The 16,333-nt window shown below is 39.5% G+C and overlaps 2 protein-coding genes and 1 long non-coding RNA gene across 4 annotated transcripts in view; 1 reads left to right on the forward strand and 2 right to left on the reverse strand.

The window, feature by feature from the left end:
• The first annotated feature begins 2,486 nt into the window (after positions 1–2,486).
• LOC134213578 (facilitated trehalose transporter Tret1-like) overlaps positions 2,487–16,333 on the forward strand; it is a 444,771-nt gene continuing 430,924 nt past the window's right edge. Inside the window, exon 1 of the mRNA XM_062692750.1 lies at positions 2,487–2,534. The gene's annotated coding sequence lies outside the window, so the exon portion shown is untranslated. The remainder of the gene's footprint in view (positions 2,535–16,333) is intronic.
• On the reverse strand, positions 5,025–6,105 carry LOC134217959 (uncharacterized). Its single transcript, XR_009981201.1, has 3 exons — positions 5,849–6,105; positions 5,601–5,788; positions 5,025–5,486 (listed from the first exon to the last, which is right to left on the reverse strand). It is a non-coding gene; the product is annotated as an uncharacterized LOC134217959 (long non-coding RNA).
• On the reverse strand, positions 12,025–15,962 carry LOC134217960 (uncharacterized). Of its 2 annotated transcripts, XR_009981202.1 has the most exons (5): positions 15,613–15,962; positions 15,228–15,457; positions 14,282–14,830; positions 13,125–13,566; positions 12,025–13,008 (listed from the first exon to the last, which is right to left on the reverse strand). XR_009981202.1 is itself a non-coding variant. In XM_062696805.1 (2 exons), exon 2 carries the CDS (start codon positions 12,421–12,423, stop codon positions 12,061–12,063), a length of 363 nt encoding a protein of 120 aa, XP_062552789.1. In that variant the 5' UTR covers positions 12,424–13,008; positions 13,125–13,640; the 3' UTR covers positions 12,037–12,060. The 2 variants fall into 2 exon arrangements, 1 of the variants encoding a protein (XP_062552789.1); XM_062696805.1 differs by lacking the exons at positions 14,282–14,830; positions 15,228–15,457; positions 15,613–15,962 and having other exon boundaries at positions 12,037–13,008; positions 13,125–13,640.

A 16,333-nucleotide genomic window follows, 5' to 3' on the forward strand; every position in this document is an offset into this window, starting at 1 on the left:
TTCCTCCCGTAAAACATCATATAGCAATCCTACGCCTTTGCCCGCAGGGCTATTTGGAAACCCAAACTAAGGTTTTATATTAGCGCGATGATCATTTCTGTATGTGTGTTACGAAAGCCAAGCTGCTGATGCATGCTCGATATTCTCATATGCGAATCGTTCCATATCTGAGGGGGTTATTCATGTTTTTATGGGCAGTAAGCTGGTTACGTACGTCTTAAAAGACAATTTTCCCCACAGAAATACGTCTTTTCGCCTTACGGGAAACATCCCAAGTAATAATTATGGCTTTACAATGTTCTTTAAGATAGCGATTCACTTTCCATGTGTGTCATGAAACCATTATAAGTAGGCTAGATGTACCAGTTGTGGCTATAGCACCAGTTGTCGCACTAGTGCTTTATATGCCAAATGGCCAATCAAATCACCGCAAACCAAGAACATATCGATAAAGCATATTCATATGATACGATAACACCTTTGATTTCCTCCAAAACAAGCAAAGCATGATTGTAAAAATTGATTTTGCTCAATTTTTGAAGTCCTTTGCACCAGTTGTCGCACTAGTGGTCCCAATTTGGCCAGTCCCATAAGAAAACAATGGGATTTGCCAAATAAGGAACCAAAATTAAGAATAGTGCCACAACTGGTGCATGCGTTCTTATTATGGACTAGCAGACCCGACGAACTTTGTTTCGCCTAAATTGATTTATTATCTGAATAATACTCGAGTTATGAAGAAATTTTGTGTTTCATTTGTATGGGAGCCCCCCTTTCCAAAAGGGGGAGGGGTCTCGAACCATATTAAGAACCTTCCCCGGCCCCGAAAACCTCTGCATACACATTTTCACGCAGATCGGTTCAGTAGTTTCGGAGTCTATAAGGTTCAGACAGACAGAAATTCATTTTTATGTATATAGAAGAAGAAGATTAATCAATTTTGAGGATTATAACAAATTTTATTGTGGTTTTCACAGCTGTTCTAAGGAGCAGGAAGTAAAACCTTTCGCTTGATATCACATCTTATTTCTATTTCAATCCGGAACAATCTACTTCGTATTGGAATAGTGAATGGTTATGTTATGCCTATTCTCACCGTTTCAATCTTCAGTAAGACATAAGAGCATCTATACTAGTGGCAGGATCCAGTGAAAAACCCCAAGTTTGTACATTGAATCTACGTAAAAAAAGTCGTGCTGAAAGGGTCAACCCAAAAATTTCAAAGAATTCCTCAAAGGGATTCCATAATAAATATCTGAATTGCCTAAAGAATTTCGATATACTTACATGGAACAATTTGTTTTAGGAAGTCCAGAAATAATTTCAGGATTTTCGAATTTTGGAAGGAATTTTCGTAGGAATATCTCCTAAGTATTTTAGGAAGTTATTTCCATGGACATTTCTCAAAAAGAAGTTCGAAGGAGCCCAAGCTGTAAAAACATGAAATTATATCGAAGTTTCGTGTAACTTTGATTTTTTCTCACAGAAAGTATGGCAAGGTCATTAGAAATAAGGCACGGGGTTTTTCATAGGCATTTTTTTTTTTGAGAAAAGGGATTTTTATTGTAGTCCTCAAAATAGAAAATATACAAATATGTAGCCTTTCTGTATAGAGAATCTATCTTTAAACGGATCTAAAATGTAGGTATTCCCCAAAAAGTTTCTCAAGTAGTTTACGAGAAAAAATGCTGTGAGGCCAATTATTTCTTTTGCAAAACGTTTTGCGCAATATACCTATTGTATTTATATTTTGCTGCAAAAATCGATTTATGGAACGTTTGTTTTACCAGGAAATAAATGTAAAGCACTTGAAAAAACCAGGTTTTTTTTTCTTACAGATGACTGTAATTTAGAGAGCGCCGTAAAGATAGAAAAACTGAATATAACAGCACAGTGCATAAGGAAAGCAAACAGGTCGGTCGCAAAGCACCTGACGGTACCCTAGGTCACTTTCCGAGCCGTTCTGAGAGGGAAATTCTTGTCTTTATATTTGAACCAATACTCGTTCGACTCGACCATTCTATCGCTCTCGGGCTCTGTTGTCATTTTCCGGAGAAACCTTGCGGTGTTTGGTTTGTCGCTTTTCCGACCTTTCCTACTACGACACTCCACACTGGTGGCTCTGGGTAGGTATCTACATGAACAGGCTGAGCAGCAGCCGACAGTGAAATCCCGATAGCCTGGGGGTTTGGGTGAGCATTTGATAAACACGCTCTCTCCGAAGGACGCTCACGTGTGCGGATTTTTCACAACAATGGGGGCCCGTCGTTCTACTCCTGGGTGAATGTTGTTTTTCCATCCCGTTTTCCCGCACATTGTTGTCGTCGGCAGAGGCACATGCCAAAACATGCGTTCACATCAATACAGGGACGAATGGGAGAGTATACCTTCAGGAGCGAGTTTTCGCCTGCAAGTGCTGCTCGACGGAGAACAGGCATCTCTTTTACTGCGGCTAAGCCAGAAACGTTAGCTCAGTTGTGATGCGGGTTGCAAAGACGTTAGGCGCGTGGAGATCCTGTTTGCGGTCTAGTGTGGTAAATGAATTTTCAGGATGTGATTTTTTTTGTGGTTGGGAAAAATCTCAGTGAGGCTGCTGCTTGGGAGAAGGTTATTTCCGCAATGGGTTCGTTTCGTTCAGGGTTCAAGGAAGTTTGCAGGAAATTAGTGATTTCCGTTTGCCTACCTTCATATGATTATAGTGATTATATGCAATCATAGTGATCTTCAAATTAATTGATTCTGTCCGTGTACACCACGAGTGTCGTCCTGCTAACCTGCCTGGGATGAGGCACTGTACATAGGCTTGTATAAGTGATGCATGAAAAGCAAGATAAACAACGGAAGAAAAGATGAAGAAAAATAACTGTGAAATCATGTGATTGCGCTCGAGAGTGGATATTTTTTACAATTTTATCGCTATCAAAATTGAAAGATGAGGAATGATGTTTTCCTGTCTTTATTTGGTGCTGAAGTTTTCCCGAACGCGAGTGACGCAGTGAAATTCTCTTCGCACATCTGTGATTCCATTTCTTGTCATTATCTGTGTGCATGTGTTTGAGTGTACATACATAAGTGTATTTGCAAAGAATGAAGTCCTTCGTAGCATACGCACTCTTATAAGTTCTGTGGAGGCCCGAAACAATACGGCTTGGTTTGTTTCTGGAGGCCTGCCTAATGATGTATCCCAAAATAGAATCAATATTGGTTGAAGGAAAAAAAATAAACCCCAAGTGACAATAATATCGATTGAAATCTGTTCATCGCTTTATGATTGCAATCATCTGACTGTGCCATGGGAGTGATACCAATATGTAAAACTTCGAATTCGATCGTAAGTCACCGAATCTGTGAAAAATCTGGCACACAAGTCACAAAAAATAGAATCACCATTCCCACCAGGATGATACTGCCAAAAATGTAAACCATATGTGCAGGGGAGATTTTTTGTATAAGACCATCAACAAATAGATGTATGAATGCTGTGGGAAGGGAACATAACGTACATATATTTAAGTATGCACCTTCAAAAGAATATGTTCTGGCACAGTGGAATCAGGAGAGAAATTGGACTTAGTAAATTAAGAAACCGCCTGCCTATTAAATAAGTATACCTTCCTGTTCATAAATTAGGGGCCATGGTGATGAATATGAATATAACAATCCAACTGAAACCATTGACCCATCTCGTGCCAAATCGTATATAGAGCTGGCAGCACGCTTTTAGATTTTAATGAACATTTCTGGACATCTTCTTCTTCTTCATTGGCATTACATCTCCCACTAGGACATTGCCGCCTCGCAGCTTAGTGTTCATTAAGCACTTCCACAGTTATCAACTGCGAGGTTTCTAAGCCAAGTTACCATTTCTGCATTCGTATATCATGAGGCTAACACGATGATACTTTTATGCCCAGGGAAGTGGAGACAATTTCCAATACGGCCACCTTGCTTTGGTCTTGCTTTGTAGACCTTGTTACAAAAAGCTACTTTGCATACTCAGTTTTCCAAAATTGATCTAGACTATTTTTTAAAAAAGGGCCAAAGTTTTTTTTTACCGCTTTTTCTCTCAAAAGGATATCTAGATGAACATTTCAAATGGGCCTAACTAACTTTGACCTCGAACTGAGAAATCAAGAAATGAAAATTCGAATGAAAAAAATATTCCCTATTTTAACAGAAAAACAATATATCAGTTTTTAAATGATTCTTAGACGTAAAAACAGTCGTAGAATTCGAATATAATGTTTGTTTGTCATTTTTCATAAAGTACGGATGGTTTATAAACAGTTTTGTTACTTAGGACCTATTGTTTTTAATTTTTCAGTTGGGACTTGTTACGTAGGACATTATGCAAAGATGACTGCCACTTCGGACCTTAGTATAATTTAATTACACTTTTCAGTTTTACATGTAATAAGTTGATTTTAGGTATTGTTTTCTGTAAATTTCAGCTCAATCAACTATTGCATACGCTGGCGCATTTAATATGCAGTTTATATGAGGTTTTCAGCCAAAATATACAGCCCTAAAACAATTTCGCTTGGGAAGTTGATTCTAACTGCCCGATTGAGCTCATATTGGTAGGAAATGCAGTTGTCCGTGGGATTCTATAACTTTTTGTTTCCAAAGCCAGTCTAGTGGTGTTATTATATGCCTAGTATTTATCCAACAACTAATAACTTCTTTTTATTTACTCTGCATTTCTTTTGTAACTTGGTCTGCTTTTCAACTTAGTATTGTGCATTTTCTCAATTATTATTTGAAAGCTTCTCATACAATGGATGCAGTAAATATTCCTAGGGTGTCGAGATTTCCTATCCGAAAACATTCCATACCGGACCAAGAATCGAACTCGCCATCCATAACTAAACTAAAACGACATCATAGCACAGGCAATTTAAATACTTGTGCCCCATAATGATGCTCTTAACAACCTGCGGCAAAGTTCGAGCAATAAAATTAATTCCGTATGATTAAGACTGTTCACTGTCTGTGATGGAATTCCTTTCTAATACACACTGCTCCCATTAATGTGATAAAAGATTAAGTGATTTTCAATAGAAAGTACAGGAATTATGAATTTTCAATTTTTCACATTTTTTTTCCATTTTTATCTAATGGTTTTGATTTTAATGCTTTATTTTAGTCTATCGAATAACACGGGACTAATGGCCGAGATCTCTGTATGGTGATCCGAGTCTTGAAATCCAGACGAGCTCCCAAGTCATCACAGTTCTGCAATATGCCAGCACGACGGCCAATGGTAAACCCTCTTCCATTTCGTCAGTGGCAAAGCTCGCTGAAAAACCTAAAATTGCTCAGGATCTTCTGGTAGGCCACATTTTTCCTCCCCTCCAGACCATCGTTAAGAGAGCGAGTTCCGTTTAAAAAAATTTCTCACGGTACTTGTCGCGGCAAACGTTCAGTTAGTTGATTGTTGATCACTAATTCCTTTTCGATGCGCTTGCACAGTCGACTGGCCCAGCCTAGTATGAAGAGAATAAAAAATTTCAGTGAGAAAATCATTCTTTGAAAATTTGGAATGATTGATTTAATTTGAAATTAATATGCGGGTTTATCAGCTGCATTGACTTTCTCACCTAAGCAAATAATCCATGGGATGTGATCTTAATAACGAAAGGGCACAGCGTCGGCTAGCGCGGGGATTTGGGTTGCCTGGAATCTGCCGTATGGGAGGTTGGCAGCAGTACGATATGCGATTCGCAATCAAAGATTCCACTGAAGTCATTTCCTTCATTAACCGGCAGTTCACAAACGAAGGTAACCCCTGGAGAATGTAATTAGAAAAACTAAACTAATGCATGAAATAATATTAAAATTCCCTTACCTCTTGTTTGTGTTGGGATCGATGTCGTGCTTGGTCAGGAATCCGATGATAAAGAGCTCCGCCAAGATAATATATTATAATCAAAGTTCCGCCAGCTAACTTGATTGATTAGCGGACTAGCTTGCTCTTGGCGACTCTTGAGTGTTGTCTTCATTTAATTTTAGTTACAAAACATACTTTTAATAGAGAAAACAAAAATTTATTAATGTGCGACCAAAGGTCCCATCTGAAATTTTGATTTTGTTTTGGCAAATTTCAGATGGGACCGTCAAATTGCAAAAGGTCCAAACGACAAATCTGTCAGATATTGCCGATAATGCAGGTTGGACGTTTTGCACTGGAAAAAATATATATTGAAATAATGAAAAAATAAATGTGGATTTAAATTGACCGCTAAGATTAGGAGCACAGTTGAGTGTCTGCGCTAATAACTCGATTTGTTTACAAATGTTACTTAGGACCTTTAGAAATGTTCCTCTAGATATAATCGAAAAACGACGGAAGAAGTTAGAAGGAAGAAGGAAGAAGGAAGAAGGAAGAAGGAAGAAGGAAGAAGGAAGAAGGAAGAAGGAAGAAGGAAGAATGAAGAACGAAGAAGGAAGAAGGAAGAAGGACGAAGGAAGAAGGAAGAAGGAAGTAGGAAGAAGGAAGAAAGAAGAAGGAAGAAGGAAGAAGGAAGAGGGAAGAAGGAAGTAGGAAGAAGGAAAAAAGAAAAAGGAAGAATGAAGAGCGAAGAAAGAAGAAGGAAGAAGGACGAAGGAAAAAGGAAGAAGAAAGTAGGAAGAAGAAAGAAGGAAAAAAGAAAAAGGAAGAAGGAAGAAGGAAGAAGGAAGAAGGAAGAAGGAAGAAGAAAGAATGAAGAAAGAAGAAGGAATTAGGAAGAATAAATAAGGAAGAAGGAACGAGAATGAAGAAAGAAGGAAGAGGGAAGAAAGAATAAGGACGAAGGACGAAGGAAGATGTAAAAAGGAAGAAGGAAGAAGGAAGAAGGAAGAAGGAAAAAAGGAAGAAGGGAGTAGGAAGAAGGAAGAAGGAAAAAAGAAGACGGAAGAAGCAAGCAGGAAGAAGGAAGAAGGAAGAAGGAAGAAGGAAGAAGGAAGAAGGAACGAGGAAGAAGGAAGAAGGAGAAAGGAAGAACGAAGAAGGAAGAAGGAACAAGAAATAAGGAATTAGGAAGAAGAAAGAAGGAATAAGGAAGAAGGAAAAAGGGAGAGGGGAGAAGGAAGTAGGAAGAAGGAACAAGGAATTAGGAGAAGGAAGAAGAATGAAGGAAGAAGGATGAAGGACGAAGGAATAAGGAAAAAGGAAGTAAAGGCTCCGTCAGACGTTGCAAGCAAATCACTCGTGCGAACGAATGATTTCTGAGAGCACTCGCAATTGCAGTCACACGTAGCAATTTTTTACTTTAAGCAAATGACAGATTTACTCTCATGCAAATATAAACAAAAACGAAAAACTTGTTTTTCGGCCACAAAATCTAATTTCATCCCTATTTTTGCAGTGCAACACTGCCACCTGAAAACGTTTTCACTTTTGCAAGCGAAAAATTTGCTAGTGCTGCACTAGCAAGCGCAATTTCGTTTCTGCGAGTTGAAAATTTTTAACGCTGAGCAGTCACACATTGCAAGCGAGCGTTTGCTTACGAGTTGTCATTTGTTTGCATGCAATCACTTTCAGTGTAGTCAGACAGAAAAATTTTTGACAGTTGTCACTTTCTGCGAACAAAATGCTCGTTGCGAGTGATTTGCTTGCAACGTCTGACGGCACCTTAAGAAGAAGGAACAAGGAAGAAGGAAGAAAGAAGAAGGAAAAAGGAAGTAAGAAGAAGGAAGAAGGAAGAAAGAAGAAGGAAGAAGAAAGAAGAAAAAAGAAAGAAGAAAGAAGGATGAAGGAAAAAAGGAAGAAGGAAGAAGGAAGAAGGAAGAAGGAAGAAGGAAGAAGGAAGAAGGAAGAAGGAAGAAGGAAGAAGGAAGAAGGAAGAAGGAAGAAGGAAGAAGGAAGAAGGAAGAAGGAAGAAGGAAGAAGGAAGAAGGAAGAAGGAAGAAGGAAGAAGGAAGAAGGAAGAAGGAAGAAGGAAGAAGTAAGTAGGAAGAAGAAAGAAGAAAGAAGGAGGAAAAAGGAAGAAGGAAGAAGGAAGAAGGAAGAAGGAGGAAGAAGGAAGAAGAAAAAGGAAGAATGAGAAAGGAAGAAGAATCAGGGAAGAAGTTCTCTGTTTTTTTTTATCACTTTTCACTTCTCACTTCCTACTTCTCATTACTCACTATTCACTACTTGTAATCTGAGGTTAAATGTTTTAACTTTTCGGCTAAACGGCATTCGGCCAAACGACATTCGGCCAAATGGCCTGACACTCTCGGAGACCTATAGTGTTATACCAATCGACTCAGCTCGACGAACTGAGCCAATGTTTGTCTGCCCGTGTGAATGTGTGTGTATGTGTGTGCACAAAAGCTTAGAAAAACATCAGACAACTTTCCATATAGTATTCCTTAACCGATTTTCTTGCAACAAGTTGCATTCGAAAGGTCTAGTTGATCACTGTTGGATTTGATAACGATCGAGCGTTGCGTTTAAAAGTTGAAGTTGAAGAAAATGGTACATCGAACTGTATTAACGCCATATAAGGTTGGTTTTAGCAAAATACGATAAAGGCAGTGTCACTACTCGATGAATTAAGTTGGGTTTTTATACGGAATTCTAGAATTCTAGAGACTAGATCCCCTTTCTATGATGTCTAGTAATCTAGTCAATAAATATTTTTTTCGAGCCAACCCTTCATCAAATCTGTCAAATCTGCACAAAAATAGCCGCATGAGAACAAATTTATATTTTTCCGAATTTTTCGCCAAATTTTTGTATGGATGACGAATGAGGGATCAAGTGTATAATAGTTTTAAGATTTGGCCTGTTTTAGGAGAAGTTGTTAAAATTTTGCGTGACCACTAGAAAAATATCTAGGAGGGTCAAAAAAAAACAAACCATCATGCAGGATCAATACGGTTTCCAATCCAAAATATAACTAACCACATAGCGATCGTTTGCCTAGAGGATGTATACTAAAGAATATGCTCTCTGCAACTGCAAAAAGTCATCGTGTACGCGACCTTCCACGAATCCTACGGCCTTTTCCGGATTCTCTACTGAATATTATCTTCGCTTGACGCTCTTCTAGCATAGAAACAACATGTCCAGCCAACCGTAGTCTGCTGTGTTGTATAAGCTTAACAATACCCAGTTCTTTATACACCTGGTATAAGTGCCCGAACACAATGTGAACGGCAATGCGGCAGAACCAGGCCTATGCTAAGAGCTCATGTTTAGCGTAGCCAACACCAACACCAACGCCAAGCAACGTACGTCAAATCTAAAAAAGCTTAACATCATAAAACATCCAAATTCAGCAATATGCAATTTTAATCGGGAATATTCATTAAATATGACTATTGAGTTTAATTGATTCAAAACTTATCTACATGATCAATTTTGATTTTACTTACATGGAGAACAACAATTTGTCTTTTATTTCATCGTGAAAAGCTTGAGCAGAATTTAAAAATAAATCCTGCTCTTTTATTGTTGTGGATATTTTTTATTATCAAGCTACAATCATTGGTGTTGTTGACGATTGTTGACATCTCATGCAACTGACAGCGGTCTATTTGCACACTGTGCCCGGGAGATGGCGGCTATTAAATTTTTTAGGCTAAGGGAGTTAGATAGGGATGTCTATAGCCTGGGCAGAACGGTAACGGCAAATTTCCAACACATGGAACTATATGGTGCAGCCCACAATGACGGCGCTGCGGCAAAAGTGACATTGTACTAAATCTCAGAAATTTGGAAACTTGCGAAACAGCGAAGCGGTAAACGTCAAACGTCCAAATCAAGATCAACGAATGAAAATGCCTGAGGTACTTTTAGAGATAATTTGTAAACAAATATATTTTTGTAAACAAATATGCTCATGAATGTATATATTTTCTGAGAAACAGCAAGTCATGATGCACTCCTTTTATTATACTAATAAGAGTGAAAATACTGAAAATAATGTTACAAAAATAAACTGTTTGTGGCTAATTTGAACTGCCAGTATCGCCTTTCAACCGTTCACATTGTGGGTTGGTCTGCGGCAAAGCGGCAACGGCAGAACGGCAACGGCAGTTTTAGAACAATTCCGCTCTGCCGCAGTTCCGTTCTGCCGGATTGCCGTTCACATTGTGTTCGGGCACTAACTTGTGATTCATGCGACGCCGTCAGATACCGTTCTCCTGTTTAAGGCTACCTCACCCTTGGGATTTTTTTTCGCCGGATTTTAGGTCCCCGTGTATTTTGAATGGGGCCAGCATTTTGATTTTCTGTGCCCAAATTCTAAATACATTATTTATTTATTTATACATGGGTAAAAAATCCGCGAACCAAATTCCCGAGGTGTGAGGCTACCTTTACCGCCGTACACACCAGTCAAGCAGTTTGACGAACATTGACTCCTCCCCCAAGAAAACGCTTTGGTTGCTGCTTTGTTTGAACGTGTGTGAAGTTGTTCGAACTAGAGATGTCGCAAATTAATCGATTACTTCGATTAATCGATTCATCGTTGTCATAATCGATTAATTTTGAATCGATTATTACCCAACGATTAATCGATTCAATAATCGAGATGAATCGTGAGTAATCGATTAGTTACTAATCGATTAATCAGAATTTTACGACATCATCTTCTTCTTCTTCTTCATTGGCATTGCATCCCCCACTGGGACATTGCCGCCTCGCAGCTTAGTGTTCATTAAGCACTTCCACAGTTATTAACTGCGAGGTTTCTAAGCCAAGTTACCATTTCTCCATTCGTATATCATGAGGCTGTAGGAGTAACAGCAGCCAGTTCAATATTGGCCGGTCGCGACAGAGGCTAACACGATGATACTTTTATGCCCAAGGAAGTCGAGACAATTTCCAATCCGAAAATTGTCTAGACCGGCACCGGGAATCGAACCCAGCCACCCTCAGCATGGTCTTGCTTTGTAGCCGCGCGTCTTACCGCACGGCTAAGGAGGGCCCATCATAAGGATGTCGAAAATTAATTGATTATTTCGATTAATCGATTCATCGTTGTGATAATCGATTAATTTTGAATCGATTACTATACAATGATAAATCGATTCAATAATCGACAAGAATCAAGAGTAATCGATTAGTAACTAATCGATTAATCGGGATTTTACGACATCTCTAGTTCGAACAACCCTTTGACAGTTGGCGGCTCGGTTGAAAAAAATAAATAAATAAAACGGTTTGATTTTGGTTTGAGTTGTGGAACATGTTTGAGCATTTGCAGTGAGTGCACAAACTCCCATATATTTTTTGATGGTTGGTGCTCAAGTTGGCGCTTCGTGTGTGATATCTTTGGTCGAATAAATTAATTGTTCGTGTCACTGTTGGTAAAACTTGATGGATGTTTGAATAAACGAGAGGTGGAGTAAATGTTGGTCAAACTGCTTGACCGTTTGTACGTTCCATTACGTTCAAACACTCCGAAAGCTCTCCAATCTTGCCACAGGAAGAATCAGAGCAATGTAATGATGATGATGATGATGATACTACCATCTATTGTAGCAAGGCACCTGCCAATAGCACTGGTCATATCTGACAAACGATTTGATCCTGTTTATATTATTGAATGCATTTCATCAAACTCCTGTATGAAGGGCCAAAATGGGTGGGGTGGTTCCATAAGCAAAGACACTTATGCAAAATCCACGGGATGAGTAGAGAATCTCCTTCCAGAAGAAAGTTCGTATAATCAATAATACAATATTAAGCCCTCGTTTCCCAGATTGACCCAATACACACAAAAAAAAAATAGTTGGTAAAAGTCAAAGAAACGTTAGTAAAGTTAAGAAAATTCGTTAGTGATTTTCAGTAGAAAGTATACGACTGTTAAATTTACAAGTGCAAGAATGTCACATCGGGAAGAACTGTCACAGGAGTTGACTTTTCAAAACAACATTTTCCTCTCAAAACTAAATGTGTATTTTACTTTCGAATTAACATTTTAGCTTTCAAAACAACAAGTTATGCGCGCTTTCAATTTGAGTCTAGTATGTCAGCATAAAATTTTACGTATTCAAAATAAATATTCCGTTTCGTTTCATTTTTTATTTTTATTTAAGAATACTATATTTAGATACAATAAGAAAAAACAATTTACAAACCGATCACAAACTTTCGCACTCCCAACATGAACACATTGAATCCATCACCTTCTCGATGAACTCCGGATCCCTCACCATTGGCAGCCGTTTCACGACCTGCTTCCCATCCTCCCACCACTGAATCACGCTCATACCCAACCCGTACATCAACGCCATATGAAGCGCCAGCGTCACATTGTCCACTCCTCCGCTCAATACCGTCGACTTGTACTTGACCAAGTATCGGATCATCTTCACTGTCGTTCCCTGTGGAAGCCCGCACTGTGTCGCCCAGGTTAACAAATACGTTGCCAACAGCACCCGAATCTTCTCGAACAAATCCAGCACCTGACGATGATGCTTCCGCGGACCCAGCGCCCGATTCATCGTCAGAACGTCCAGTTCTTTCGTTACGTCCAACTCCCTCCGCAACTCCACGATTTTATTAAGCACTCCATCAGCCACAAGCCCGTCCGTGTACGCTGTGATCAGCTGCGTAATCTCGTGCGGCGCATCCGTGCACCAACTCACACCAACCCGGGCCTGAAACAGCTCCTTCAAGCTCGCAATCAGCGACTTCCTACTAAGCACTATTCCTACTTCCTATTAAGCAATACTACCACCTAGCCCCGCGGCAGCCCCGGATGATTCGGCATCTGCTGCTGCGCTGTGCAAAGCAATTCCAGGGCAATGTACTCGTTCAAATCGTACATATCGGAAATAATCACACTTTCGTCCACCACCCAAACTCAGGCAGCGTTATTTCGTCCGTAATCCCTACCCGGCTTTTGGCATTCTTCGGTGGATTTAGCAGCAGGGTGGTGAAATTCTGCTTATGCTTTCGCAGCAGCGCATCCAGACTGGCCACATTTTGTTCCTGCTGTTCTTCAGCGCTACTGCCGGACGCCGACAGGAACCAGTCGATAATATTGAAGAGGTGCTTGAACGGGGTCCACATATCATCCGGAGCGGCTGAAATGGAATGCAAACAACCATGGACTGTTACAAACATAACCCTACATAATGCGTTCGAAATTTCAGCGCGGAAATTCCGGCAAAATAATAAATAACAACAATCTATTACAAACCTTCACTCATTTTGAATAAATTACTATTCCGTAAACCGTCGTTTGGTAGTTTGCTCTTCACTTCACAGCAGAATACGGTCGATGTCATCGTCGTAAACCAGTACTCGAGATTCCTGCTCCTGAAGTTTGATTAACAAGTTATCCAAAACGACCATTTTTACGCTGTTCTTCAACAAATGATGATCGGTGTTGTATGGTGGGTCAGGCTCTGCACCATAAAACAGGTGAGGGTGCACCTCATAAGCTGCATCAAAATGTTCTGAAGGCGGATCTTTTCCATTTTACCAGCTTCGTTTACAATGTCGATATATTTCATGAGAATTTTGGAATATCACTCGCGTTGCATCTTGGACAGTCCGACAAAGATTGTGGCCTGCTTTTTCGGCGCAGTCTCTCCTTTAATTCCGATTTCAATCCGTCGATTGAGGAAAGGCTTCAACAACTATTAAATTAAAATAAATAAACACCGCATGCAAACGTTCGATCAGTTTGTTATCCCCAGTGCATTCGTTTGCGTTGAATGAATTATTGGCAGTGGCTGATTTGCTACTCGCCGCTTCCACTTCCAGGCGCTATCGTATATGCGCAAATAGCCAGCGTAAGTTAATCGTTTGTATGGCGAAGACATCTAACGCGGGTTTTCTCAGAACCAGGAACTTTTCATGAAAACTATTTGGTACCGGTTATGTAGGAAGGTGTCCGCTACTACGCCTACCAAATATTTTTTCGATGAAGGTGCTTAATTTTGAGAAATCGAACCTTAGATGCCTTTCGCCATACTGATTTCAGAAAGTTAACTCCTAGTGTGCCGCTGTAATTACGATCAAAGCAGGCGATTCATTTACATCTGCCCTGTTGAATATATCCGGCAACAGGCCATTCAGCAAAGCCCACAACTCATGAAAATGAATCGCCTGCTTTGATCGTAATTACAGCGGCACACTAGGAGTTAACTTTCTGAAATCAGTATGGCGAAAGGCATCTGGGTTCTGATTTCTCAAAATTAAGCACCTTCATCGAAAAAATATTTGGTAGGCGTAGTAGCGGACACCTTCCTACATAACCGGTACCAAATAGTTTTTCATGAAAAGTTCCTAATTTTGAGAAAACCCGCGTTAGATGTCTTTCGCCATACAAATTTCTTGCAGTTAACTTACGCTGGCTATTTGCGCATATACGATAGCGCCTGGAAGTGGAAGCGGCGAGTAGCAAATCAGCCACTGCCAATAATTCATTATTCAGCAGCGGCGATCACGTCAGCAACAGGCGGTTGGCCGTCTCAAAGTCCCTCAAAATTTCTGAAAGCACAGATTTTTCCTTCTTGGTACGATAGGCCTTTCCTAGGCTTCAGCACATCCCTGATGAATACATTCCTAATTTTCTGGTCTTCAATCAATCAAATCGCACGCCACCGTCCAAGTTTGTTGACCCAGTTCTGCAGCGTCAATTTTGGCACGATAACAATGTGCAGTCCTGGATTGCTTCGCAAGCTCTTCAAATAATCCAACAGGGAAATTGTCTACAGAATTCTGTTGATTCTATATTCGTACCGAAAAATTATAATCCGTTTCAGACCTCTGTTTGGTAGTCTCGTATCTCGCCAGCCTTGATATACGGCGGGGACGCTTCAAAGTGGAACACGCCAACAGCTCCTCATCATCTCCCTGTTCCATCGTTCGATGGAGATGAGTGCAATACAAATATATCTGCAAAGATAACAAAACGTGGTGGAATTAAATGGAAAGTACTAGACATATGAAATATTAAAAATTCAATTCAAACGTTATCTTTCTTTCATTCTCTAAAAAGCTAAGGATATAAGACCATTTGATTGAATTCAAATAATAAAGATTTTTTATGTAAGTATGAAAATTTAAAAAATCGTGCTTTGTAAAAATTTTGATAAGCTGGAGCTGCAAACTGTTGGATAATTTTAAAAAAATGTTTTCTCCTTATTAACGCAAAAAAAAAATAGAAATACAGTTTTTGCCGTGCAAATTTTCCAAACCATAAACTGTTGTGGAATTACAACCCCCCCTACGGCCCAATTTCTGAATACACCCTTGGCATTGCGTACAAAATACAAAAATCAAAACTACTCACTCTTCCGGGTCGCCACAGGAGCGAGTTGCTTCTCTCCCTAATCGGCTCCTTTCTTTGTTTGCCTTTCGCCATGGCTGGTGGGCTACTTGATGATCCTTTGCCGGGGCTGATAGCATAAAGTGGGAGAAAATCAAACCGCTTGATGGGGTCCGTTTCCTTGCCGTTTCCAGCGTAACATCGTAATCCGATTCTTTCGACAGCGACAAGGTAGCGTTGGAGTTGGACTCATTCTGAAAAAAACGCAAGCGTAAATTTCGTCAGCTCATATACACCGTTTTAAATTTCGCAAGACGGACGCAGATGCGTCTTTTCTTATGTCACCATTATGAGTCGAGGAATGGCTCATCACATTTAAATGTCTTAAATTAAATGGCCTTAAACTTACGGAGTTTCCGTTTGTATCCACCGTTGCAATGGGCTCGTCCTCCCTGTACATGGCTTAGCGTAGTTTACGTTTGTCATCACACCGAAAAATCACAAATTCACTAAGCAGACGATAGATTCGTGAGAGGCCACTTTGTAAACATAACTTCCACAAATTTCTTACTTGACAGATCGTCATTGGCTGCCAGATTTTTTATTTTTGTTGTCATGGTTGCCAGAAAGAATAAACATGAAAGTGATTTTGAATATTTTACTAATTTTGTTTTGATTGTTTTCACTGTGAAAACAACAATTTTACACTGGGATAAAAACATTCAAATTAAACATTTTGCATTCAATTCAAATATTATAGCACTCAAAAGTACCAAGATTCCCTTACTCTTAAAATGAAATGTAGAAAATGTAGAAATCCCAACTTTTTTTTGCTCTGTGTAGATGGGGAGAAGAGCCCGCCCTTTATCCACGAGATGTTAACAATAGGAAGTTAACGATTCAACTCTTCCTACCCAAATCGCTTCAATCGAATGCCCTGATGGTTTTTTTTATGGTTTATAATCATATAGTTTCAATATAAATTGATAAATATATACACTGGAATTCTCTCACCAAGTTTTAATTCGTCTTAATGTCCTGGAAGAGTGAGATTCCTTCTTCAACTCCAGTTATTTTCTGATTTATGCTGTCTTCTGAGATGGAAAACCAATAGTTGTCTGTTAATAGAT

The sequence above is a fragment of the Armigeres subalbatus genome, chromosome 2, assembly GCF_024139115.2.
Source record: "Armigeres subalbatus isolate Guangzhou_Male chromosome 2, GZ_Asu_2, whole genome shotgun sequence".
NCBI lineage: Eukaryota > Metazoa > Arthropoda > Insecta > Diptera > Culicidae > Armigeres > Armigeres subalbatus.